Genomic DNA, 23,321 nt, shown 5'->3' with positions numbered 1-23,321 from the left:
GGAACTGGTAACTGCTTTGCCTAGTTACTAGTTCCTTTTTCGAATAAGGAACAGGGAACTGGGAACTGGTAACTGCTTTGCCTAGTTACTAGTTCCTTTTTCGAATAAGGAACAGGGAACTGGGAACTGGTAACTGCTTTGCCTAGTTACTAGTTCCTTTTTCGAATAAGGAACAGGGAACTGGGAACTGGTAACTGCTTTGCCTAGTTACTAGTTCCTTTTTCGAATAAGGAACAGGGAACTGGGAACTGGTAACTGCTTTGCCTAGTTACTAGTTTCTTATTCGAATAAGGAACTGGGAACTGGTAACTGGGAGCTAACTTTCCTGAGCTTAATTTAATTGTTATAATTAATTACACATCAACGCTACGAAATTTGAACGGCGCCATGACACCCGCGACCATGCTGCCACCCAGAAAAAGTTGCGCATTTGCCAATTCATTTTGCACGTTACAGACCGAGGGCTAATCACAAAGGTGCAATTATATTTATACCTAAATGCTATTTAACCGAACGATGCTCATTTTAGGACAAATTTATCCATAATATAACTGAAACTATATGTTGTTTATAAGATATTACAATCCTTTTACTTTTAAATTAATAAATAAGAAACACCCTCGGTCTGTAGCCCTTGGCTGAAAAGTGGTTTTGCGCAACTTATCAGATCGTGCGCTTTGAGTGGCGCCACCATCGTTGTAATCAAACTGTAGTCGTTAATTTTAAAACATTTTTTAATAATATTTCTAATGGTGATTAGAACCATGAAACTTTTTATGTAGCGTAATTTTAACCTAAATTAACTGAAAATAACCCTAGAACCTAGAGTAAACGATCCCTTTAATTATTAATTTATTAATTATTAATTTAATTATTGCATCTTTATCATAATCAATGATCGATAATAATTAATATAATCATTATTGGATCTACACAAACCATGGTTCTACCCATTGAGACCCACTCGCTCCTGCTACAGGTAGCGGGAGCGATCGATCGAGTGAGTCTCCACCGGTAGAGCTTCCAAAACAGTACACTATATACTCACTATAACCAGCCTGCGTACCCTGCATGAGGGCGCTACTGCTAGGGTTGCCCGTTCAGGGGTAATTAGGTACACGCACATACACACGCAAGGTGTATGAAGTCGCGTGTAAGAATCTTTTTGCATTATTTATCATTTGCTATTGACACAGGTTATACACACATCAGCAAGCCTCTATACATAGCATTGATTAAATATTGGTTTTCTGGCATACCATCATGAAAACTGACAATGTACATATATATATAGCCCTATATCCACTCTACCATGGTTCCCTTGCAGAGAGAAGGGCTATGTTAGTAGGGCTAGATAAAAATAAGACTGACCACCTAATATATGACTCGCTGGTCTCACCTAGCATACATACCAGAGCTGATTGTGGAAAACCTTTGTCAAGTCAGTCTAAGTAGAGTATAAAATTTCTTATTGACACTAATTTTACATTTTAGAACTGCGGATGCCATGAAAGGAGATGTGACCTTTAGGAGTGCGTTGAAGCAGAGACTGGACCTAATGAATCCAAAGCATGCTCAGTACCAGTCATTTATAGAAAAGCAATCTGTCAGTTTTACACCTAGGATTAGGTAACCTATAGGTTTTCGTCGAATATTAGACTTGGATTTGCTGTATGTGGTTAGGTCACACGCATTAAGTCTCTGCATAGTGTTCATTACTTCCAGAAAATAAGACGTATGCAGAGCATTTGGCACATACTTGCATTTTGTGGGGAAATCAATAGGGTTAGGGAAGTAATGTTGTGTCACTGGACATTGGATATCTGGTACTACAGACACATACAGAATCTGGTACAATAATATCAGGAGTGAATAATATAGAGATCTCTATTATTTACTCCTGATATTATGTCATTCTAAACCTGCACATGTGTATGACATGCATTTGTAGGTGTGTTGATGCTAATAATTATTATTATGTGTACCTCTATATGTATGTGTGTAACACTGTGTATTGACAGGGAATTAATGAAGCTATTGCACAAGAGAGGAGCTGCAGTCTACCTCGTATCAGGAGGCTTTAGAGCTTTCTTGCTTCCACTCGCAAAACTACTAGACGTTCCCGCTGAAAATGTCTACGCGAACAGGCTGCTGTTTGATGACCAAGGTGCAATTTTCTCTCTGATTTTTCTATCTTTAAAAAAAACAACAACCCAGAAAAGCTACATAGGATTAGAGAACTTAGTTGTTCATTAGTGTTCTCATTGCTATTTGTTATAGCATGTTATCAGGAGTCTATAATATAGACTCTATATCTATATTATACACCTAATGTTATTAATTGTTACATTAGGTAACTATACTGGATTCGATGTGCATGAGCCAACATCTGAATCTGGTGGCAAGTCAAGAGTCGTAGACCAACTACGAAGTACCCACGGTTACAACACAATCGTCATGGTTGGAGATGGCGCCACCGATCTAGAGACTTTTCCAAATCATGCTGTGAGTAAAAAGTATATATAATAGTATGTAATAATTAAACAAGAGCCGCAGAGCGTCTGGGCTCATCTGAGGTCTGTTGCTACGATTATAAACGTAAAATTTCAGTCGTGCGTAGTACCACATTTGTTAGGCGCAGATATGCAGACACGCAGTTGCGTACACATCATTGTTAGGACACGCCCACTATCGCAGTGAAAACGAGTATGTCATCGCTCAGGTTGATGACACCATTGAGAACGGCTAGGGCTTGTCTGATGGCTTCTTGAAAAACGTCGGCAGCGCTACAGATGCCGAAATTCAACCTGGTGAATTGCCTCAGGCCGACGTGTGTGGCAAACGTTGTAATGTACCGTGATGCCTCGTCGAGTTCTAGCTGGTTATAACCTTGATTTAGGTCAAGCTTAGAAAACACTGTCGCACCGTTGAGGTCGTTCACAAGTTCGTTGATTGTAGACGTTGAGTGGCGTTCCCTCTTTTTAATGCTGTGTTTGCACATCGCATGTCGATGCACACCCGAAGCTGTCCGTTTTTCTTCGGCACACAGACCACTGGAGAGACCCACGGTGTCAAGCCGGTAGGTCGTTGAAGTACTCCGAGGTCTTCATCTGCTTGAAGTTGAGCTTCAAGGTCTTTGCGCACGTGAAATGGAACGCGTCGATGTGTCTGTGCTACAGGTTGGACGGTTTCATCAATGTGTAGGTGCACATTATAGTCCTTCAGCTTACCCAGACCAGTGAACAGATCGCTATATTCACTCACCAGTTGTTCTGCGTTGCATCTCCCAATGGCGTTCACCAGTGTGATAAGCTTGAGTTGACATGATGTCTGCCAACTGGGAAGTGAGGCGCTTCTGTTGCGTACTACGGTGAGTGTTGCATCACATGACCTGTTCTTGTATGTCAGGCACGATGTGAACTCTCCAAGCGTTTGCAGTGGTGTCTTCTCTCCATACGCGTATATCCTTGCTGAAGAACGTTGTAGCGGCGGCGGACTTTGCATGGAGCAGTAGTGTTCTTCAGAGAGCAGGTTGACGCTTGCTCCTGAGTCAGCCATCATGGTGATGTGGTTGTTGCCAATGTTGATGTCAAAATATGGTGAGGCGGCTTGACCTTCTATGTTTACCTTGTAGGTGCACTCGGTGTCTTCTACCTCCTCTATTTGGTGCACTCTTGACGTTGACAAACATACAGCAGCAAAATGGTTTTGCTTACCACAACTTCTACAGGCTTGACCCCATGCCGGACATTTCTTGAATTACGGACGCACGGACGCACGGACGATCATGCGATTCTACAAGCTGCATCTGACTATGTCAGATGAGCTAAAAATATGAATGTAACATACTTAACAGTCATAGATAGCTCATCCATAAATCAAGGGCCCAAGAAAATTGTGCAGCTTTGTTAATCCATATCCATAGCTGCTGCATATACATTGGAATTTATATCCTTTCAGGATGCTTTCATCGGGTTTGGAGGAAATCAGGTTAGGGACAAGGTAAAGAAGGAATCAAAGTGGTTCGTAACAGATTTCAAAGAGCTCATTGATGAACTTCAGGAGGCATAAACTTTCAAAAGGTTAAGCAATTTTAGCAAAAGCACGATTAAGATGTACAATTGTTTATTATTTGCAGTTCCTTTGTCCAATGACTATATATAGCACAATTTATGTCAGAGCCTTTTGCGTGGTGCTAGATATTTGTTAAGGTTATTTTACTCGGGTGTGTTATATGTGGGAACATATATTAATAGTGCACCAGTTAGTATAAGTACTGAAGAATGCACACATTGTGGAAGGTTAACGTTGCCAATTGTTTTCGTATGTTCTAAGTATATGATGGTTATTTAAATCGGCTGCTTTTTAGTTTTGTATTTAAATTTTTTTAAATAACATTTAATATTAGTTCACTGTGTACATTTTGCAAATAATGAAAATAACCAAATTACATATGTACAAAATATGTGATTAAATCTATAAGAGCAAGGTTGTAAATAACAAATATTTCATTATTATTTGCTATATTTGCCATCAATCAATAACGTAATTGGTGCCACTCCTTTGACATGCTATACAATTATTATACAATCACACACGTAATAATTAAGTACAACATGAACATTATGCATACTAGCAGGAGCACATAAAAGAGAAACATAATACTCTTTTGTCTACTCTGGATACCATAGGTAGTACATATGTTTGTGTTAATACTCACTGTCACAGTTCGATATGAACCACCAATATATTACACCCACTCGCTTGTCTGGCTTAGTGTCTCTATATACACCAGCTCTGTGCAGAAAACTAAATGCTATGCTCAACATTTACACGCTACATGCCAAATATACAAAAAACGCCAAGTATTTGATTTTCTAAATCACTGGAACTCATGAAAATTACTGCTTCCATACTAGATATACAGATGTAATCTGGACACTGCTTTAACTTGCAATCACATACAATTATCTGTTTTACCCATATATCAGCCCTATAAGCCACGTTCTTTTACACACGTTACACACGTTCTATTACCACGTTCAATACACATTTGTAAATATTTTTGTGTTTACACGAGATCTTTCTTATTAGTTTACTGCACTAATGCGTGAATAGATTTCTATATGTGCATAACAGGCTCTAGTGGATTGTTAGTCCCAAAGCGATTGTTCTCGTAATTAATTCCAATAGAAACAATAATTGACAACTATACTTCACAAACTAGATAACAGTAGCAATTGCACTAGAGTTCAATCGCACTGCCATACACATGTATGGCTACTACTATGAAATGTATTACTATTTTCTATCTAACGCTAGAAATGAGTGCATAGAAAATGTCTGCAAGCTCTAACATACCTAGCTGTCCATTTTTGTCAGTTTAAAAATTAAAAAAAAGATTCACTGACAGATCAAATGCCTCTTCGCTTGCCCACCTATAGCTCGTACCTACATGATCATTTACCTGAATGCATTTATTAACATCTGCACCACTCACTCATCTTCGAACTCAGCCTAATGCATTAGATGTGTCAGTCAGTCTATACTGAGGGGATCGTCTGTAACAATGACGTTACTCCTTAGTTTTTCGATGATCAGAGCTTCCGGCAGGCCGACTTTGGCAAACTAGCAGACGTTTGCATCGGCTGCATGGCGTCGAAGGGTATATTGTCGGACGACCCGCTCCCCGTGCTGTCGCCGTCATCGCGCGATGGCCGACCTTTCTCATCCTCGCTACCCGGCATCCGAACATCCCGCTCAATATCCGCTTCTGTTTTCTTGCTGCCGAGTGTGCGAGTCACAGCCGCCGCCACGACGGCATCCTCCCCGTCGTCCACAGCAACGATGCCCTCCTCGTCGTCCGCGTCAACGACGCCCTCCCCGTCGTCCGCGGCAACCATGCCCTCCCCGTCGTCTGCGTCAACGACGCCCTCTCCGTCGTCCGTGGCAACGACGCCCTCCCCATCGTCCGCGGCAACGATGCCTTCCCCATCGTTAGTGACGTCGCTGCCTCCGTGCGAGATGCTCGTTAACGTCGCATCGCCGGCGACCTCGTCCTGTCGTCTGCCGTCGGACGGCTGTCCCTCGTTACGGTCGTTGATAGGTGGCGCTGCTTCCGTAGCGACCACGCTGCTAGTGAAGCCTAGCGTTCCCTTTAGCATGTCCCTCACCTACAGAGCATGACAAGGCAAGATGTAATGTTTTTATTTAGGGTATTTGTCTAATTGTCGCTATAATCAAAAATGTCATGGTGTTACGTCGTGTTCAATTCCAATTTTCTATGCTATAACAGCATAAATTTATGGTTTTTTTAAAGTTGGTGTAATCAGTAATATATCTGCTATGAGGTGAGACTATATTTTGCTATATATTTTTTTCAGATTGTGCATTTTTGAGCAATGATTTCAAAATAAATCTACATAAATCTGGAAATATTAATGTCGACCTCGTTTGTCTACACGGAATCAAGCTGTCCACTCTAGTGCATTTCCACCTTGAGATCTTTACCGGATATCCGTCACTATTTCCAACGCCATTTGAATAAAAAGAACGCTAGCTGTGACAGCTATGTCAATGTCTCATTTAGTTTCATTGTGTGCTACCAAGTGTGGACTCCAATAGCAACCAAGAGGCACTGACAAATAGTGATGGGATATAGACTGAACGACGTCGAAGTACGATGAAACAAGTGTGCGTGCACATACCTGCTTCAGTCCAGCCAGGCCTATGTACATGTCGTCTTCCAGCGGCAACTCTCGCTGAAGCATCGTCTGCTGAAGTAGTTCTGAAACGAACGACAAGAACGGGGATTACAAAACCATCCATCCGTGTACATCAATCACGACCGCACAGTGTATTTATAGCATCTCTATAATATATGTGCATTACTACTTCAATAATTTATGTTTAAAATAGATGTTTCAATATATATTTAAAATAATAATAAAATAATATTCAATTCATATGCTTCAATATATGCTTAAAAACTACCACTCACTCCTGCCATTCTATTTTGACTTTATAAGATGAATTCATCTAATTCATACTAAAGAAAATCTACCAAAGAATAGTTCTGATGGCTATGTACCGATATTGGTGTCCATCATGGTAGCACAGTAGGAGCACATGGTTTGAAAGCTAGTGAGACGTGACTGTAGGTATTCCAGATCTCTACCGATCTCCTCCATTTCCTGTAAATGTTGTAAACCAGATGTTATCCAGCTATCACAACAAATCTAACCACCCTTACAACCACCAAAAAGTCAAGATACGAAGACGATATTCACGACAAAGGGCCACTAGTTCACAGTATATTTTAGGCTCTGTGGTACACATGTATGGTGGCCTAGGACTGCCATAAGGAAAATTAAAAAATTAAATAAAATGAAAATGAAATGAAAATGAAAAAAAAAAAGAAAATGAAATGAAAATGAAATAAAAATGAAATGCAAATAAAAAAATATAAAAAATGAAAATGAAATGAAAATGAAACAAAATTGAAATGTTTTTCACAGTGGCCTATCGCTGCCATAGACTGGTACTCACTCCCACCTCGATACCCATCGAGTAACTAACGAGAGGTGGGACCGTACCAGTCTATGCCACGATAGGCCACTGTGAAAAACATTTCAATTTTGTTTCATTTTCATTTCATTTTCACAGTGGCCTATCGCTGCCATAGCCCACAATGCACTCTGTTACCATCAGACCACAATGCAGGAGGCTGGTGGAGAAGGAGGAAGGGGAGAAGGGAGAAGGTGGTAGAGAAGGAGGAGGGGAGAAGGGAGAAGGTGGTGGAGAAAGAGGAGGGGGAGAAGGAGGAGGGGGAGAAGGGAGAAGGTGGTGGAGAAGGAGGAGGGGAGAAGCTGGTGGAGAAGGAGGAGGGGGAGAAGGGAGAAGGTGGTGGAGGAGGGGGAGAAGGGAGAAGGTGGTGGAGGAGGGGGAGAAGCTGGTGGAGAAGGAGGAGGGGGAGAAGCTGGTGGAGAAGGACGGAAGGGGAGAAGAGGGGAAAAGGAGCTGGTGGAGGAGGAGCGGGAGAAGGGAGAAGCTGGTGGAGAAGGAGGAGGGGAGAAGCTGGTGGAGAAGGAGGAGGGGGAGAAAGAAGAAGGTGATGCAGAAGCTGGTGGAGAAGGAGGCAGGGAGAAGAGAGAGTGGTGGAGGAGGGGGAGAAGCTGGTGGAAAAGGAGGAGGGGCAGAAGCTGGTGGAGAAGGAGGAAGGAGAGAAGAAGGGGGAGAAGGGAGCTGGTGGAGAAGGAGGGGAGAGAAGGGAGAAGCTGGTGGAGAAGGAGAAGGGGGAAAAGCTGGTCGAAGGTTCCTCCTTCTCCACCAGCTTCTCCCCCTCTTCCTTCTCCACCAGCTTCTCCTCCTTCTCCACCAGCTTCTCCCTTCTCCCCCTCCTCCTTCTCCAGCAGTTTCTCCCCATCCTTCTCCCTTTCCTCCTTCTCCACCAGCTTCTCCCCCTCTTCCTCCACCAGCTTCTCCCCTTCTCCTTCTCCACCACCTTCTCCCTTCTCCCCTTCCTCCTTCTCCACCAGCTTCTCCCCCTCCTCTACAACCTTCTCCCTTCTCCCCTTCTCCTCCACCAGCTCCCTTCTCCCCTTCCTTTTCCCCTTCTCCCCTTCCTTTTCCCCTTCTCCCTTTCTCCCCCTCCTCCACCAGCTCCCTTCTCCCCCTCCTCCTCCACCAGCTCCCTTCTCCCCCTCCTCCTCACACCTCCTTCTCCCCCTCCTTCTTCCCTTCCTCCTTCTCCACCAGCTTCTCCCTCCTCCTTTCCACCAGCTTCTCCCCCTCCTCCACCACCTTCTCCCTTCTCCCCCTCTTTCTCCACCAGCTTCTCCCCTCCTCTTCTGCACCACTTCTCCTTTCTCCCCTCCTCCTTCTCCACCAGCTTCTACCTCCTCCTTCTCCACAGTTTCTCCCTTCTCCCCTCCTCCTCCACCAGCTCCCTTCTCCCCTCCTTCTCCCCTTCCTCCTTCTCCACCAGCTTCTCCCCTCCTCCTTCTCCACCAGCTTCTCCCCCTCCTCCACCACCTTCTCCTTCTCCCCTCCTCCTTCTCCACCAGCTTCTCCCCTCCTCCTTCTCCACCACCTTCTCCCTTCTCCCCCTCCTCCTTCTCCACCACCTTCTCCCTTCTCCCCTCCTCCTTCTCTACCACCTTCTCCCTTCTCCCCTTCCTCCTTCTCCACCAGCCTCCTGCATTGTGGTCTGATGGTAACAGAGTGCATTGTGGGCTATGGCAGCGATAGGCCACTGTGAAAATGAAATGAAAATGAAACAAAATTGAAATGTTTTTCACAGTGGCCTATCGCTGCCATAGACTGGTACCCGGTCCCACCTCTCGGCTTAGTTACTCGATGGGTATCGAGGTGGGAGTGAGTACCAGTCTATGGCAGCGATAGGCCACTGTGAAAACATTTCAATTTTGTTTCATTTTCATTTCATTTCATTTTTTCATTTTTTTATTTGCATTTCATTTTTATTTCATTTTCATTTCATTTTTATTATTATTTTTTTTTCATTTTCATTTCATTTTCATTTTATTTAATTTTAATTTTTAATTTTTTTAAATTTTCCTTATGCAGTCTAGGCCACCATACACATGTCTGTACCATCACAATAGATGACTGTGTGCGTACGTAGTGCAATGTATACCTCTCTAGATATCGACTTTTGGGGTAAGAGATTTTTGAAGAATGAGTCCCGCTTGCTTCTGCTGATCTCTGGCCTCCTTCCTCCCACCTCTGCTTCAGATCTGTTTGCCCCACTCTTTCCCTTCTTGGTTAAGTCTACCATCTCCCTTACCTAATAATGCCACACGACAACGGATTAAATCTTATTGAAATCCGAGCTTGTTAGCATGCCACATCAACCCGTGATAGCAAATATCTTACATCGATGGCTCGCTTTGGCTACTACCGCATGAGAGTGCTTTCCACACAATACCAAGTCTCTGCTAGCCATTGTATGTACCTCTACAGCTCTTACTACCTTCCCTGCTTACCTTTGTGTCCTTCGTTGCTGTTGTCACCTGCACCGCAGCTCTCGCCTGCTTGCCTGCCGCCGCGTTCGCCGGGCTGAGGAATGGGTTAGGATTGGAGGGCGTGTTAGGCAGGGACGTTGCAGCTGCAGCCTCCGCTCCCGCCATCACCACCACCACCTCCTCACTGCTGTTCTCCAGCGGGTGGCGTAACACTGGCCCTACGCACGCAGAGCGAGAGGTCACCGACGCGAGAGGAGAGGTCACCGCGCGAGGGAGGTCACGACGCGAGAGGAGAGTTCACCACCATGCGGGATGAGGTCACCGGCGCGAGGGAGGTGTCACCCTAGGGAGACTCACCGGTCTAGGAAGGGTCACCGCACAGCAAGGAGCAAGGAGGTCGACCAACCCACAAGTGCAAGAGCTCACCGCCACGAGGGAGAGGTCACCGCCACGAGGAAGAGGTCCCGCCACGAGAAGAGGTCACCGCCCGAGGGAAGGGGTCACCGCCACAAGGGCAGGCGTCACCACCATCAAGGCGAGAGGTCACCGCCACGAGGGATAGCTTATGGATGTCACCGCCACGAGAGAGGTCACCGCCACGAGGGAGGATGGTCACCGCCAACAAGGAGAGGTCACCGCCACCAAGAGAAGCGTCACCGCCACAAGTGGAAGAGGTCACCGCCACAAGGAGAGGTCACCGCCACAAGGCAGAGGTCACCGCCACAAGAGTAGCCACGAGAAGGTCCACCGCCCAAAGGAGAGGTCACCGAACATTTGGGGAGAGGTCACCACCATGGGAGAGGTCACCACCATAAGGGAGAGGTCACCACCATGAGGGGAAGGTCAGGAGAGTCACCCACACAAGGAAGAGTGTCAACCCCACAAGGAGAGGTCACCGGCCACGAGGACGAGGTCACCGCCACAAAGGAGAGTCACCGCCACGACAGGGAGGGTCCACCGCCACAACGAAGATGTGCACCGCCACAAAGGAGAGGCATCACGTACCGAGGAGGAGGTCTACCACCATGAGGGAGAGTCACCACCATAAGGAGAGGTTCACACCATGAGGGAAGAGGTCACACCATAAAGGGAGAGGTCACGCCCAGAGGTCACACCAGAGGGAGAGTTCACCGCGACCATGAGGGGACGTACCGCCGAGGGTCACCGGCGCGAGGAAGAATGGTCACCACCAAAGGAAGAGGTCACCGCCACAAGGAGAGTCACCGCCTAGGACAGTACAGAGGAGAGTCCAGCCCAGGAGTCACCGACGGGAAGAGGTACCACAAACGCGACCCACGAGGAAGAGTGCACCGCCACAGGAGAGGTCACCGCCACGAGGAGGAGGAGCTCACCTTGCCAAGAGAGTACCGCCAGAGAGGTCACCGCCACGAGCGGAGAGGTCACGCCCACGAGGGAGAGAGGTCACCGCCAAACGAGACGAGGTTGGAGGCGTCACCGCGCCGAGGGAGAGGTCACGCGCGACGAGGTACCGCAGAGAGAGGTCACCGCCACGAGGGAGAAGGTCACCGCCACGAGGGAGAAGGTCACGCGCGAGGGAGAGGTCACCGGCCCGAGCGTGAGAGCGTCACCGCCACGAGGAAGAGCGTCACCGCCACGAGGGAACGGTCCACCGACGCGAGCAGAGGTCACCACCATGAGGGCAGAGGTCACCACCATAAGGGAGAGGTCGACCACCATGAGGAACGATGGTCACCACCACAGAGGGAGAGGTCACCGCCACAAGGAAGAGGTCACCGACGCGAGGGAGAGGTCACCGACGCGATGGAGAGGTCACTGACGTGAAGGAGAGGTCACCTACGCGAGAGGGAGAGGTCACTGACGCGATGGAGAGGTCACTGACGCGATGGAGAGGTCACAGTACCACATGCAATCCAATCCCTAAGCAAGCTGACACCACACACCCTCACTGTCCACGACCCAACCCCGCACGACAAGACACTAGGCGATCCGACCCCGCGCATCACTCACGACTCGTCTCCTTGCTACTCGTATCCTTGGTCGTCGACGCCTTGCTCCTCAGTGACAGCGAGCTCGGCCGCGCCGCCATCTTGTCCCGAATCGACGCCGCGCGGCCTGTGATGTTGCTCGCCGCCGCCGCCTTCGTCCGCGCCCCAGCAGATGGTGTCACGTACATGGGCTGCGCCATGCCGGGGAGCTGGCCCGGATAGTGCTTCGGGTTGGGATAGACCTGAAACGAAGACGAGAGGGTAACGTTAGCGCCGTATTGCCTCCTCGCTGACGCGCAGTCAGTAACGCAGGCACTTGAATGTTCCGATGCGAGCCAGAAGAATGTTTGATCGATCGAACATCTTTTTGTCAGATTGTATTTTTGTTATGCGCCTTAATAACAAGTATGCTGGATAGATGGTGCTTCTATTATAGGCTTTGACAGCGAGCATGTTGGATATATTGTATTTCATTTCCGTTAGGCGTCTTGCCAGAGGCATGATCCCATACACTACCTTTAAAACCATAGTTCATCGGTTCTTAATAGCGGGTATGTTGAATAAATTTAAATAAATTTAAATTAAATTGTATTAAATCAAGTTGGAGTGCTATGGCCACTGATTACACACGAGTTAGATAGATATTAACTTGGTTTCGGCCCCAATAATAATGATACTTCGATATCGTAATCACACGGGGTGCTCCTATAGAATCAAGGAAATCTAATTTATGTCGTATGCGACTCTGTTCAACACCCGGGATTTCCCCCTTGAATGAGCGAACAATGAAGTGCTTCTATACCGTAGGCTTGCGTAGATATAATGCTCGCTTTATGAGATAGAAGATATCGTTCACCGGTGGATACTTCATCAGAACTGTTAGACAGCCAGCGTAGTCACTCCGTAGCACTACAAGGCACAGTAAATAATGCGTGCAAACATACTGACAGTGAAAACCTCACAACGAAAATAGTTGCTACAATAACACTAATGACAGACGGCTAGAATCGATTTAGATTTTGAGATAAACTCTGGGTATAATGGTTGAACTGCATTTAATAATTAATTCTCAATAAAATGATAATAATATTCTATGCATTACGTATTTTAGACCAGATTACGAGCAAACGACAATGCAAATTCACACAAAATATTGAAAGTCATTCATGCAATGACACATGTGTTAAACGCCACGTGTGACAGTGTTAAATGCCACAGATGACAGTGCCCCGTATCACAGGTGACAGTGCCCTGTATCACAGGTGACAGTACCATGTGTCACAGATACCTGGCAAATGTAACAGGTATCAGTGCCAAATGCCATAGGCAGCAGTGCCAAGTTTCACAGGTGGCAGTGACAAGTGTTACACGCCCATACACCCGCGACTCATGCACGGATGACAATGATACTTACGCTTCTCGCGTATGAATATCATCATGGCGACGAACATGTGATCTACGAGGTCGAAGCTCATGCTGTCAGCGAAGATGGCGTCCCACAACACCAGCAGGTCCTGCATCGGGAATTCCCGCCCAAACAGCAGCCGCACCCACCGTCTGCAAGAAACAACGCGACAACGCGGCGGCGGCCGATTGGTGCATCGCGGAAGATGGCAACGAAACTCGTTCGCATGCAAATTGCTCACGGACACCACTGTCCTCTTACTAAATTCGGATATATACATTTCTGATTATAGTAATGACGACATGACGAAGATAATGATAATGACGGCAATGATGTCGACGATGACGATGATGATGACGACGACAATGACGACGACGACGACGACGACGACAGCGATGATGACAACGACTGTGATGATGAAGACGATAATGATGATGACGATGGCGACGACAACAATGATGACGATGGCGATGACAACGATGATGACGATGGCGATGACAACGATGATGACTATGGCGACGACAACAATGATGACGATGGCGACGACAACGATGATGTAGATGACATATCAGCCTCTCTGCGTGACCTACATGCCGTATATCTGCGGTGGGATCTCCATCTTCTCGAGGTGCTGGTAGAGGTCGTAGTCATGCTTCTTCAGCAGCTTGTCCTGAACGCGGTTGAGCTTGTTGACGAGCACGTTCGATGGGTTCGTGTCCTGAATGCGCGCGAACAGCGTCAGCATCGACGTCTCCTGCGTCTGCACGCAGGGGCGAGAGAAACAAGAGAGCATCATCAGACAGTCGCCATTGTTGCGATGGATCATTGTGGCAATCGTATCTCGTTTATGCAGTTATTGGGTCCAAGTCTTTAATGGGTACCCATTACAGTTAGCATGCTGTCCTTGTGGGGTCCACGTCACACATACATTATGTTAACCAGTCATCGGTCCAGGGCCTTAACGGTAGAAAACTAGCATACTACAGTTTAAATTCCTTCCCCATTGCGTTTATATGACACCCTACTGTCATGAAGTGATCACTCCTTGGCCTTATCACAAGCCAAGAAACAGGCCCTTCCTGTAATGCCCACGTCTCACCTTGTCTCACAGGAATTGCACCCGAGCATTCAAGGGTGCCAGCTACTGCATGCTCTCAGTACTCACTGCCGGTACAACCAAGTGACCTTGCTTGACACGTGCCGCAATCCATTAATCTATTTGCCATGTACCGATTAGCATTACACTATGCTATATTATTATTACCGATGTACACTATTTGACATATTGTGATGTGTCAATTGAGAAGCGCACTCACTCTGACTGGGAAAATGTCCTTCGTCTGATACCAGGGGTCAACCGTCTCCATCACTTCACAGAACATGGAGCTGCGCATGGTGAGTGATGGACGATGTGAAACACAAGTAACAACGAGCGATTATAGAATTATATTTTTGGAATTATATAGATTAAAGAATAGATAATAGAATATCAAATGAACATAGCAGTAAGCATAATCGCTTACACTGAATATACACATGGTGAACAAACTCACACGGATTTCTGGTACACCACTAGCAAACCTGTTCACATGGCATAGGTGATGCAACATTGGACTTCTTTTTGATAAAAATTTTAAAAATGCACTAAGCTAATGATGACTTAATTGAACCACAAGATGTTAAATAGAGAAAATAAGAAGGCTACCAGTGTTAAACCAATCATGTACTCACAAACCATCATGTTCTATGTAATCTGGATCGAGCAAAAAATGAATGGGATCCCTGTAATCAAAAATAGCCAAATTAGACACTCAGTTACGTTAGTGCCCCTACGCATTCTTACTCTATATACATCAATACATAAAAACGTCATACAACATACACAAAATATAGTTTGGTACATTCAACCTTGAAGCAACTATACAGGTGCACGTGTTATGCGGTTCAACCATTCCAGAGTTAAAGGATACGAATACCTTGAGATTTCTGCCAGTAATATATGTCATGCAATAGCTACCACTTATAAATACGTATCTGCAAGTATGGCTCATTGGCTAAAGATCGACTATTATAATAGCTGTAAATTGTAAAAAAAAAATACATGCAAAAATCATTATCAGACAAGAACCTTGAGAAAAACACCAACTCACCTAAGCACTTCGTTGTCTCGCGCATGTAGGTATGCTTGTTGATCACAGTGAATGACGAAGATGAGAGGGGCCAACACCTCATGCATACCCTGCGGAAAGGAAAGAGCAAAACGATCTATTAGTGTAACATGTCTTGCTCACAGTTCACTTACATGCACTACAGCATTTTACACGAGACGTAAACGTCATTCTTCACACATCATACGTTCACAACATCATACTTTCACATTCACGCAACATGTCATGGGTCTAGATATTATATTGGGTGAATTTTACAAGCATGCCCAGTGCAAAATTTACTTTCTGCCAATACTATTGAATCATGCTGAACGCCATACATGTCACCAGTGCAATATTTTCAGATTGAGAACTACTAGTCAATGCACTCGTGAACTTGGCAAATCAAATTGATGTAAGTGACCAATAATACATGTTGATCAGCCATTGGGTTTGCAGCATACCTGCTTGTAGTCAAGATTCGGGTACTCTCTTGCATAGCAGAATAATATGTCGACCATCATCTGCTGTATGGAGGGTGTCTGAAAGAATCTGATCTCTGGGAATCTGCAGAGATGTGAGAATACATGCCTTCAATAGATGGCAGTCTCACGACAGCATTTTATGACTTCACATTAATTGATTATGTGCTTGCATGAGCTTGCGCTCGCTCGCATGCACGCATGCAGGCCAACATTCCTACATCGTTACTTTCTCAGGCAGATATGTGTAATGTCTTTGCTATATCGCAATATCGGCATATGAATCAGATCAGCTTGTGCTGAAGATAATGTATTTGTGATGCCACCTATCGAGAAAGGACCATCCTGTTTCCATGTTGGACGTTATAATATAAAGATACTGATACGTATCTGAATCTGTTTAATCCTTTTGCGAACACCACAACATGTTTGCCCTTACGTTCTCCGCACATCCTGCTTAATGGTGACCTTGAGTTCTTCGTCGATGAAGTGTTGGTTCCAGGGACTGTTCTCGGACTGCGATAAGGGGTGGTTGACCAAGAGATTGGCGCTTTCCTCTTGTCTGGGGTTTGTGATGAACTGAAGTGAGCAGTCATAATCACCCACTAAGCATAGTTATCAATATTAGGCAATACGGCAAAGGCCTCACAAGACAGGTTGGCATATGGGTTTATATTATATAGTGTAATGTCTCTCGTGTGTCACCTGATTTTTTGGGGTGTAGCTATAAACAGTGATGGTTGCTTTAATGCAACATACTTAACATTTTCTAATTTCTCTACTTAACATGTCGTGCTTCCACAGCATATATATCAGCACTCTTGAATGTATGCAGGGTCACCCCCCCCCCCAAGGAGTTCCAAAAGACATGTTGGGTAATCAGACAATTCACCCCAAATTGCTAACTTAGGTCAATTATGTATGTCATAAACGGCACCGATACACAGGTAAACTAGATCAGTTTGGCGACGTATACATCAAGCTCTGAAAACACAGCGCATGACTATGTTGGGATCGTCAAAGGTAAACACGGTTAGAAATTAATGCATGTGGATTAGGCAGTTAAAAGGTATGTCGGAAGATTGATGGGATGTCCCAAACTGGCTTCAGCTTTGAAGGCATGCCGTACCCGACAAGTTTTAAACCCATGGGGAAACCCTGGTATTCATTTGAACACTGGCCGTACTTCTGATTTAAAATTGCAAATTATTTTACCTTTTTCTTGAGAGATGTATATTTGCTTCTTAGCTTGCTTGTTTCCGCCTGCCATTCGCATGTGTCCTCGGGCAGAACACTGAGATATAGCTGAAAGAAAAGACAAATTAAACAACAATTAAACACCAGGGGTTTCTGATCATCGGACCCACACAAGGGGAACATGACTGTGTAACTACATGCAGTAGCTAGATTGATTCACACTGGAATGCCTGAAGATTAATAAATAGATAGTGTCTGCTACACTAATTGCATACAGAGGGTTCACACAGAATAAGCATGACTATAGTACTCACATGCATTTGTAAATGCACAGAAAGTCGTGTAACTTTCTCATCTTACCTTCCAACAGATGCTTCGGAAGTGGCAGCTTCTGAGATCGCCTCTGATTGCGCAATTACGGAGTTCAGCATAGTAGCCCGGTGCACTGAACAGATTCTCCCATTCCACACTAAATAAACAATAGATGTTGTCATTGAATTATTATTATAAATACTAATGTCAGAGTCATGAGACGAAATACATGCTGTAAATACATGCTGTACATGAAATATATGCTGTACATGAATTACATGCTGTACATGAAATACATGCTGTACATGAAATACATGCTGTACATGAAATACATGTATTCATGAATTCTGCCTACGACTACATTCCTGCAGATATTAAAGTGCTTTGTTAAAGTGCAGATATTAAAGTGTAATGTTCTTATTGTTTGTTGATCGATGCTATCAAACCATAATTGAACTCCGAAGATTGTAACACCTCGTTTCTGTCTAATCATTCCGCTGCCTCCTTTATTTTCTTATCCCGGATGTGCTGCTCGCGCATGCGTCACATTGCACACATAGAGTCAGCACCGATACCAAACGTAAACAATAGGGCTGGACATCACATTCCTCCCCAACTTGAACGGAATGTCTATGCCATGACGAAGTCCTTAAATCTCTCCGGAAGCCGACGCTCTCGCTGCGGTCTACCTTGCACCTCGAGTAGCCCTGACAACCTGGAGCGTGCTGGACCACAGTGTCTGGCGGCAGATAGTCTGGTCCGCGGGTATTGGTGCAGACCCAGCTCTTCCTCCTCCTCATCAGACGACGTCGGGACGTCTCTCTGACGTGTGGGGGAGCGTTTGAAACGGGACGAGTTTCTGGTGACTGTCTTTCCATGACATTCTGCCGTCACCATCGATCCATTTCTCTTCGTAATGATGAGGGGTTTCGGATAAAACGGGGTCAGATCTCTCATTCCCTCTCTCTTTATGAGCACAGGTTCACCAATTTTTATACGAATATTCTCTACGTATGCCTTGCGATCCGCGTACACCTTCATCCTTGCTTTGGAGTCGCTGTCCTTCTGGCGGACGTCGTGCTGCGGTTGCTCAAACGCAATCAGAGGAAGGGTTGTTTTGATGGACCTCACGAACATCAGCGTAGCTGGAGGTATGCCAATGCTGCTGTGAGGGGTTGCTCGATAGTTAAGCAGAAAGCTGTGCAGCTCCTGGTTCCAGCTTTTCCCTTCCGCTATGGCAGCTTTAATGGACTTCTTTACCGTCTTCATAAAGCGTTCTGCTTCGGCGTTTGCGAGCGGCCACAAAGGAGTAATCTTACGATGCTTGAAGCCTTTGTGCCGTGCGTAGTCAGAGAATGCGCTGCTGTTGAAGGGGGGTCTGTTATCCGACTTACCACATCGGGTACACCGAATTCTCCAATGATCTTGTCAAGGACAGGGATGACAGCATTTGCTGTGAGAGAGGACACTGGTTCCACGACGACGTAGCGTGAGAAGTCGTCGGAGATTACCATAAAGTGCGTACCCATGCCAGGTACCTGTCCAAAATCAGTGCTGATCTCTGACCATGGACGTTCAGGAGTGCCAACATTTTAGGGGTTTGGGTTGGCGTCGCTACCTGGCATGCCATCGCAACTACGAACCATTTCCTCTACTCGATGGTCTATACCACTGAACCACACTTTCTCACGTATGAGTGCCTTCGTCTTGACCATGCCTTGATGACCAACGTGTGCCAGCTCGACAGCGCGTTGTTGCAGTTCATGTGGTACAACAATTCGTGTGCCACGTAGAATCAAGTTGCCAGATTCGGTCACGGACAGTTCCCCTCGAACTTTGTGAATTCAATCAAATGATGCCGTGTTAACACCGGGTCGTTGTCTCGCGATCTCCCATTTGCCAAAACGGATGCGTGAATGACAGCTTGCAGGTCGCATCGCGTTCGGTGCAGTTGTGGAGTTCAGTCAGGGTCATTGCTTTGGGTGCAGAGGTAGCAGCATAGTGGATGATGTACTCTCCATAACCCTCTCGTCTCTCCTAGAGCACTCAGTGACGGTATGTGTGTGTCTTGACAGGTAATCTGCTGGATTGTCCTTTCCGCTTCGATACTTCAGCTCGATCTCGTACGGCTAGAGTCTGAGTGTCCAACGTTCGATACGTTCTGGAGGCTTTGACCGCGGATTATTGTACAGCGGCACCAGTGGTTTGTGGTCGGTGTATATAGTTACTGGACTTCCCATCACGTAGATGTGAAGGTGTTCACAGGCCCATACTACAGCCAGAGCTTCGCGCTGTGTTTGGCTGTAACGCTGTTCAACTGGTGTGAGCGCTCTGCTGGCATACTGTACAGTGTCACGCGTGCCGTCTTTCTCTACCTGCATCAGAATAGCGCAGAGACCTACAGGACTGGCATCGACGTGCAGTTCAGTTGCCAATGAGGGATGGAAGTACCGCAGTACTGGCGCTTGTGTCAGTGCGGTCTTCAGCGCGTTGAATGCTGCTTGATGTTTTGCCAACCATTGCCAAGGATGTCTTTCTTGGTCAGTTCTCGGAGGTCGTGCATGATTGTTGCGTAGTCGTGGACGAATCTAGACCCACAGTAGTTTGACATTCCGAGGAGACTACAGATCTCGGACGCAGACTTTGGCGGTTCCATCTCCAGAATTGCTTGGATTTTCGATGGATCAGCGGGCAAGACCTGCTTTCGAGAAGATGTGACCGAAGAATTCAAGTGATGTTTTGTTGAACTCGCACTTCTTCTTGGAGAGAGTGAGCCCTTTTTCCCTCAGACGTTGGAATGCTGCTCGGAGATTCTCATCGTGTGCCGTTTGGTCAGTTCTGAAAACGAGTATGTCATCGCTCAGGTTGATGACACCATTGAGAACGGCTAGGGCTTGTCTGATGGCTTCTTGAAAAACGTCGGCAGCGCTACAGATGCCGAAATTCAACCTGGTGAATTGCCTCAGGCCGACGTGTGTGGCAGACGTTGTAATGTACCGTGATGCCTCGTCGAGTTCTAGCTGGTTATAACCTTGATTTAGGTCAAGCTTAGAAAACACTGTCGCACCGTTGAGGTCGTTCACAAGTTCGTTGATTGTAGACGTTGACGGGCGTTCCCTCTTTTTAATGCTGTGTTTGCACATCGCATGTCGATGCACACCGAAGCTGTCCGTTTTTCTTCGGCACACAGACCACTGGAGAGACCCACGGTGTCAAGCCGGTAGGTCGTGAAGTACTCCGAGGTCTTCATCTGCTTGAAGTTGAGCTTCAAGGTCTTTATGCACGTGAAATGGAATGCGCCGATGTGTCTGTGCTACAGGTTGGACGGTTTCATCAATGTGTAGGTGCACATTATAGTCCTTCAGCTTACCCAGACCAGTGAACAGATCGCTATATTCACTCACCAGTTGTTCTGCGTTGCATCTCCCAATGGCGTTCACCAGTGTGATAAGCTTGAGTTGACATGATGTCTGCCAACTGGGAAGTGAGGCGCTTCTGTTGCGTACTACGGTGAGTGTTGCATCACATGACCTGTTCTTGTATGTCAGGCACGATGTGAACTCTCCAAGCATTTGCAGTGGTGTCTTCTCTCCATACGCGTATATCCTTGCTGAGAGAACGTTGTAGCGGCGGCGGACTTTGCATGGAGCAGTAGTATTCTTCAGAGAGCAGGTTGACGCTTCGTCCTGAGTCAGCCATCATGGTGATGTGGTTGTTGCAATGTTGATGTCAAATATGGTGAGGCGGCTTGACCTTCTATGTTTACCTTGTAGGTGCACTCGGTGTCTTCTACCTCCTCTATTTGGTGGACTCTTGACGTTGACAAACATACAGCAGCAAAATGTTTTGCTTACCACAACTTCTACAGGCTTGACCCCATGCCGGACATTTCTTGAATTCACCTTGGTGTGGCCACTGACCTCCACAGTTCCGGCACTTCTTAGTGGTGCTGTTTGGAGCTGGTTTTGGATGGCGAGTGGTGAAATTCCCGGCAGGCTGTTTATGGACATGCTGTTTTGACTTTGATGCAAACGTTGGTTTGTTCCGGCTTAGAAGATTAACCCCTTGACTCTTGATTATCTTGGAGTGTGCATGTGTGACTTCAAGGTTGCGGGCGTATTGCAATAGCTGGTCTAATGTTACGTCCGGATCACTCAGTCCTTTGTCACGCACCTTGTCTAGCCGACAACCCATGATGATCTGTAAATTAACCTCTGCATTAGGCTCCGCGAGCTGACAGGTTTCTGCCAGTTGTTTGAGGATACAGTAAAAATCTTCTATGTTGGGTGTATTCTGGACAGTTTTCTTGAAGAGGTATCTTTGAAATTCAATTTGGCTCGCGGGTTAAAATAAGCAGTGATGGCGGCAGTTACTCGCCCGTAAACGTCCTGACCTGGCACAGCTGTTTGACTCTCCGATCCTGGAATTTCCAGGATAGGCTCCAATAACTGCTGATCGAAGCAGTCTACGATGTGTTGAGGTTAGAACCACCGTACATGAGCAGTAATCCCTTCTTTTGCACCGCCGTTAACTATGCCACAGCCGTGAAAACATTACATTCCAATCTTCGCAGCCATTTCGTCCATCAACATTTTTGCCCTCGGATCGGAAATCAAACGGCTCGTACGGAGGCGGTTGTAGCTGAATTGCTGCCATTTTCACTCACATGCTTCCTTATTGATCGTTTGATCCCATCCTCGTCGCCAATGTAACGTTCTTATTGTTTGTTGATCGATGCTATCAAACCATAATTGAACTCCGAAGATTGTAACACCTCGTTTCTGTCTAATCATTCCCGCTGCTCCTTTATTTTCTTATCCCGGATGTCCGCTCGCGCATGCGTCACATTGCACACATAGAGTCAGCACCAATACCAAACGTAAACAATAGGGCTGGACATCACAATTACGTCACAAATTTCTAGCACCATCAAGTAGTATATTTGTGTGTTATTTGTACAAGATAAAACGTATGAAAATACAATTAGTGTTTCTGTTTACTTTTCATGCTTATATACCTTCTTTATATGCCCTAATTTCCGGTGAAAAACAGAGAGACGCCAGTATCTGAACAGTACTGGGATAGTGCTTAGACAACAGAAATTACCAAATCGTCTAGATTTTTGCAAATTTAACCAACGTAAAAACATTTTTATCAGGTGAGAGCTTGAGGATATATTTAGTAACGTTAGTTCTTACTTTTAATGTAAAAAAATGGGAATTTTTTTTTACAAATTTTACCGTGGAAAATTCGTGACGTAGTCAATTTAACATTGTAATTATTTGTAAAATGCCCTTTTACTTAGCAACCTACCAATACGCAGTAGACTGAGTCATATTTTTGTTACTGACATGACTAGCATCAGCACTGTTAGTTTCGAGATCCATTGCCATTTCACCAAGTTCTTGTGTTGTTTTTTAGTTCTTCAGACTTCAGAGTTCAGCACAGGAAACCTGCAGTGTAAAAAAAAGTGTGGTATGGAGAATAACCCGAAGAGAATACTAACGCATTTATTTATTTAAGCAATTATCCATCATGACAATTGACATATAGACCTACAATACGCAAGTTGTAACTACATAGTAACATAGCAATTACTGAATTAGCATACTTTTACAATGAAATTCTGAATTCATAAAATTGGATAACTACCAAGGAGCATGATAAGTAGGGGGGCCTAACAGTCAAATATTTAACCAATATGCAATGCATAGCATTCCCTTAGATAAATGATTAAACATGATCACTTGTGAATCTAATACATCTCCATATCGTACATATGATGTTTACTTCGCTTAGTACGGACGCTGACATCTTGGATTTAGTTT

General features: G+C 45.6%; 2 protein-coding genes across 7 annotated transcripts in view; one reads left to right on the top strand and one right to left on the bottom strand.

The window, feature by feature from the left end:
- LOC106812660 (phosphoserine phosphatase-like) overlaps positions 1-6,571 on the top strand; it is a 12,310-nt gene extending 5,739 nt beyond the window's left edge. For 2 of the 3 annotated variants that reach the window (XM_014816584.1, XM_014816583.1), the window contains 4 exons: positions 1,495-1,629; positions 2,022-2,167; positions 2,354-2,505; positions 3,961-4,504. In XM_014816584.1, the coding sequence (XP_014672070.1) occupies positions 1,495-1,629; positions 2,022-2,167; positions 2,354-2,505; positions 3,961-4,071 (544 nt within the window). In that variant the 3' untranslated portion in view covers positions 4,072-4,504. Of the gene's footprint in view, positions 1-1,494; positions 1,630-2,021; positions 2,168-2,353; positions 2,506-3,960; positions 4,505-6,383 lie in introns of those variants that run through there. The other variant, XM_014816585.1, reaches the window with a different exon arrangement.
- LOC106812658 (TBC1 domain family member 5-like) lies at positions 4,491-23,321 on the bottom strand. 4 transcript variants are annotated; one of them, XM_014816580.1, is made up of 18 exons: positions 23,284-23,321; positions 22,807-22,946; positions 17,542-17,650; positions 17,200-17,289; positions 16,424-16,563; positions 15,967-16,069; positions 15,506-15,594; positions 15,087-15,137; positions 14,672-14,741; positions 13,946-14,115; positions 13,365-13,507; positions 12,753-12,859; positions 11,973-12,192; positions 10,005-10,201; positions 9,656-9,805; positions 7,091-7,193; positions 6,708-6,787; positions 4,491-6,173 (listed from the first exon to the last, which is right to left on the bottom strand). In XM_014816580.1, the coding sequence occupies exons 2-18, from the start codon at positions 22,884-22,886 to the stop codon at positions 5,598-5,600; spliced, it is 2,478 nt and encodes an 825-aa protein (XP_014672066.1). In that variant the 5' UTR covers positions 22,887-22,946; positions 23,284-23,321; the 3' UTR covers positions 4,491-5,597. The 4 variants fall into 4 exon arrangements, with proteins under 4 accessions (XP_014672066.1, XP_014672065.1, XP_014672067.1 ...); XM_014816579.1 differs by having other exon boundaries at positions 23,271-23,311; XM_014816581.1 differs by having other exon boundaries at positions 13,946-14,073; positions 23,271-23,311.

Source organism: Priapulus caudatus, unplaced genomic scaffold, assembly GCF_000485595.1.
Source record: "Priapulus caudatus unplaced genomic scaffold, Priapulus_caudatus-5.0.1 Scaffold671, whole genome shotgun sequence".
Taxonomy (NCBI): Eukaryota; Metazoa; Priapulida; class Priapulimorpha; order Priapulimorphida; family Priapulidae; genus Priapulus; species Priapulus caudatus.
Note: the sequence above shows the minus strand (reverse complement) of the source record. Positions and strands in the feature narration are given on the sequence as shown.

Bases quoted from the DNA above. Each gene is read 5' to 3' on its own strand.
- LOC106812658 (XM_014816580.1), bottom strand. From the start codon at position 22,886: ATGGCAATGGATCTCGAAACTAACAGTGCTGATGCTAGTCATGTCAGT. The intron at 15,595-15,966 runs GTATGCTGCAAA...TCCTTTCCGCAG, and splicing joins CGAATCTTGACTACAAGCAG to GGTATGCATGAGGTGTTGGC. The intron at 15,138-15,505 runs GTGAGTTGGTGT...TTTTGATTACAG, and splicing joins CGAGACAACGAAGTGCTTAG to GGATCCCATTCATTTTTTGC.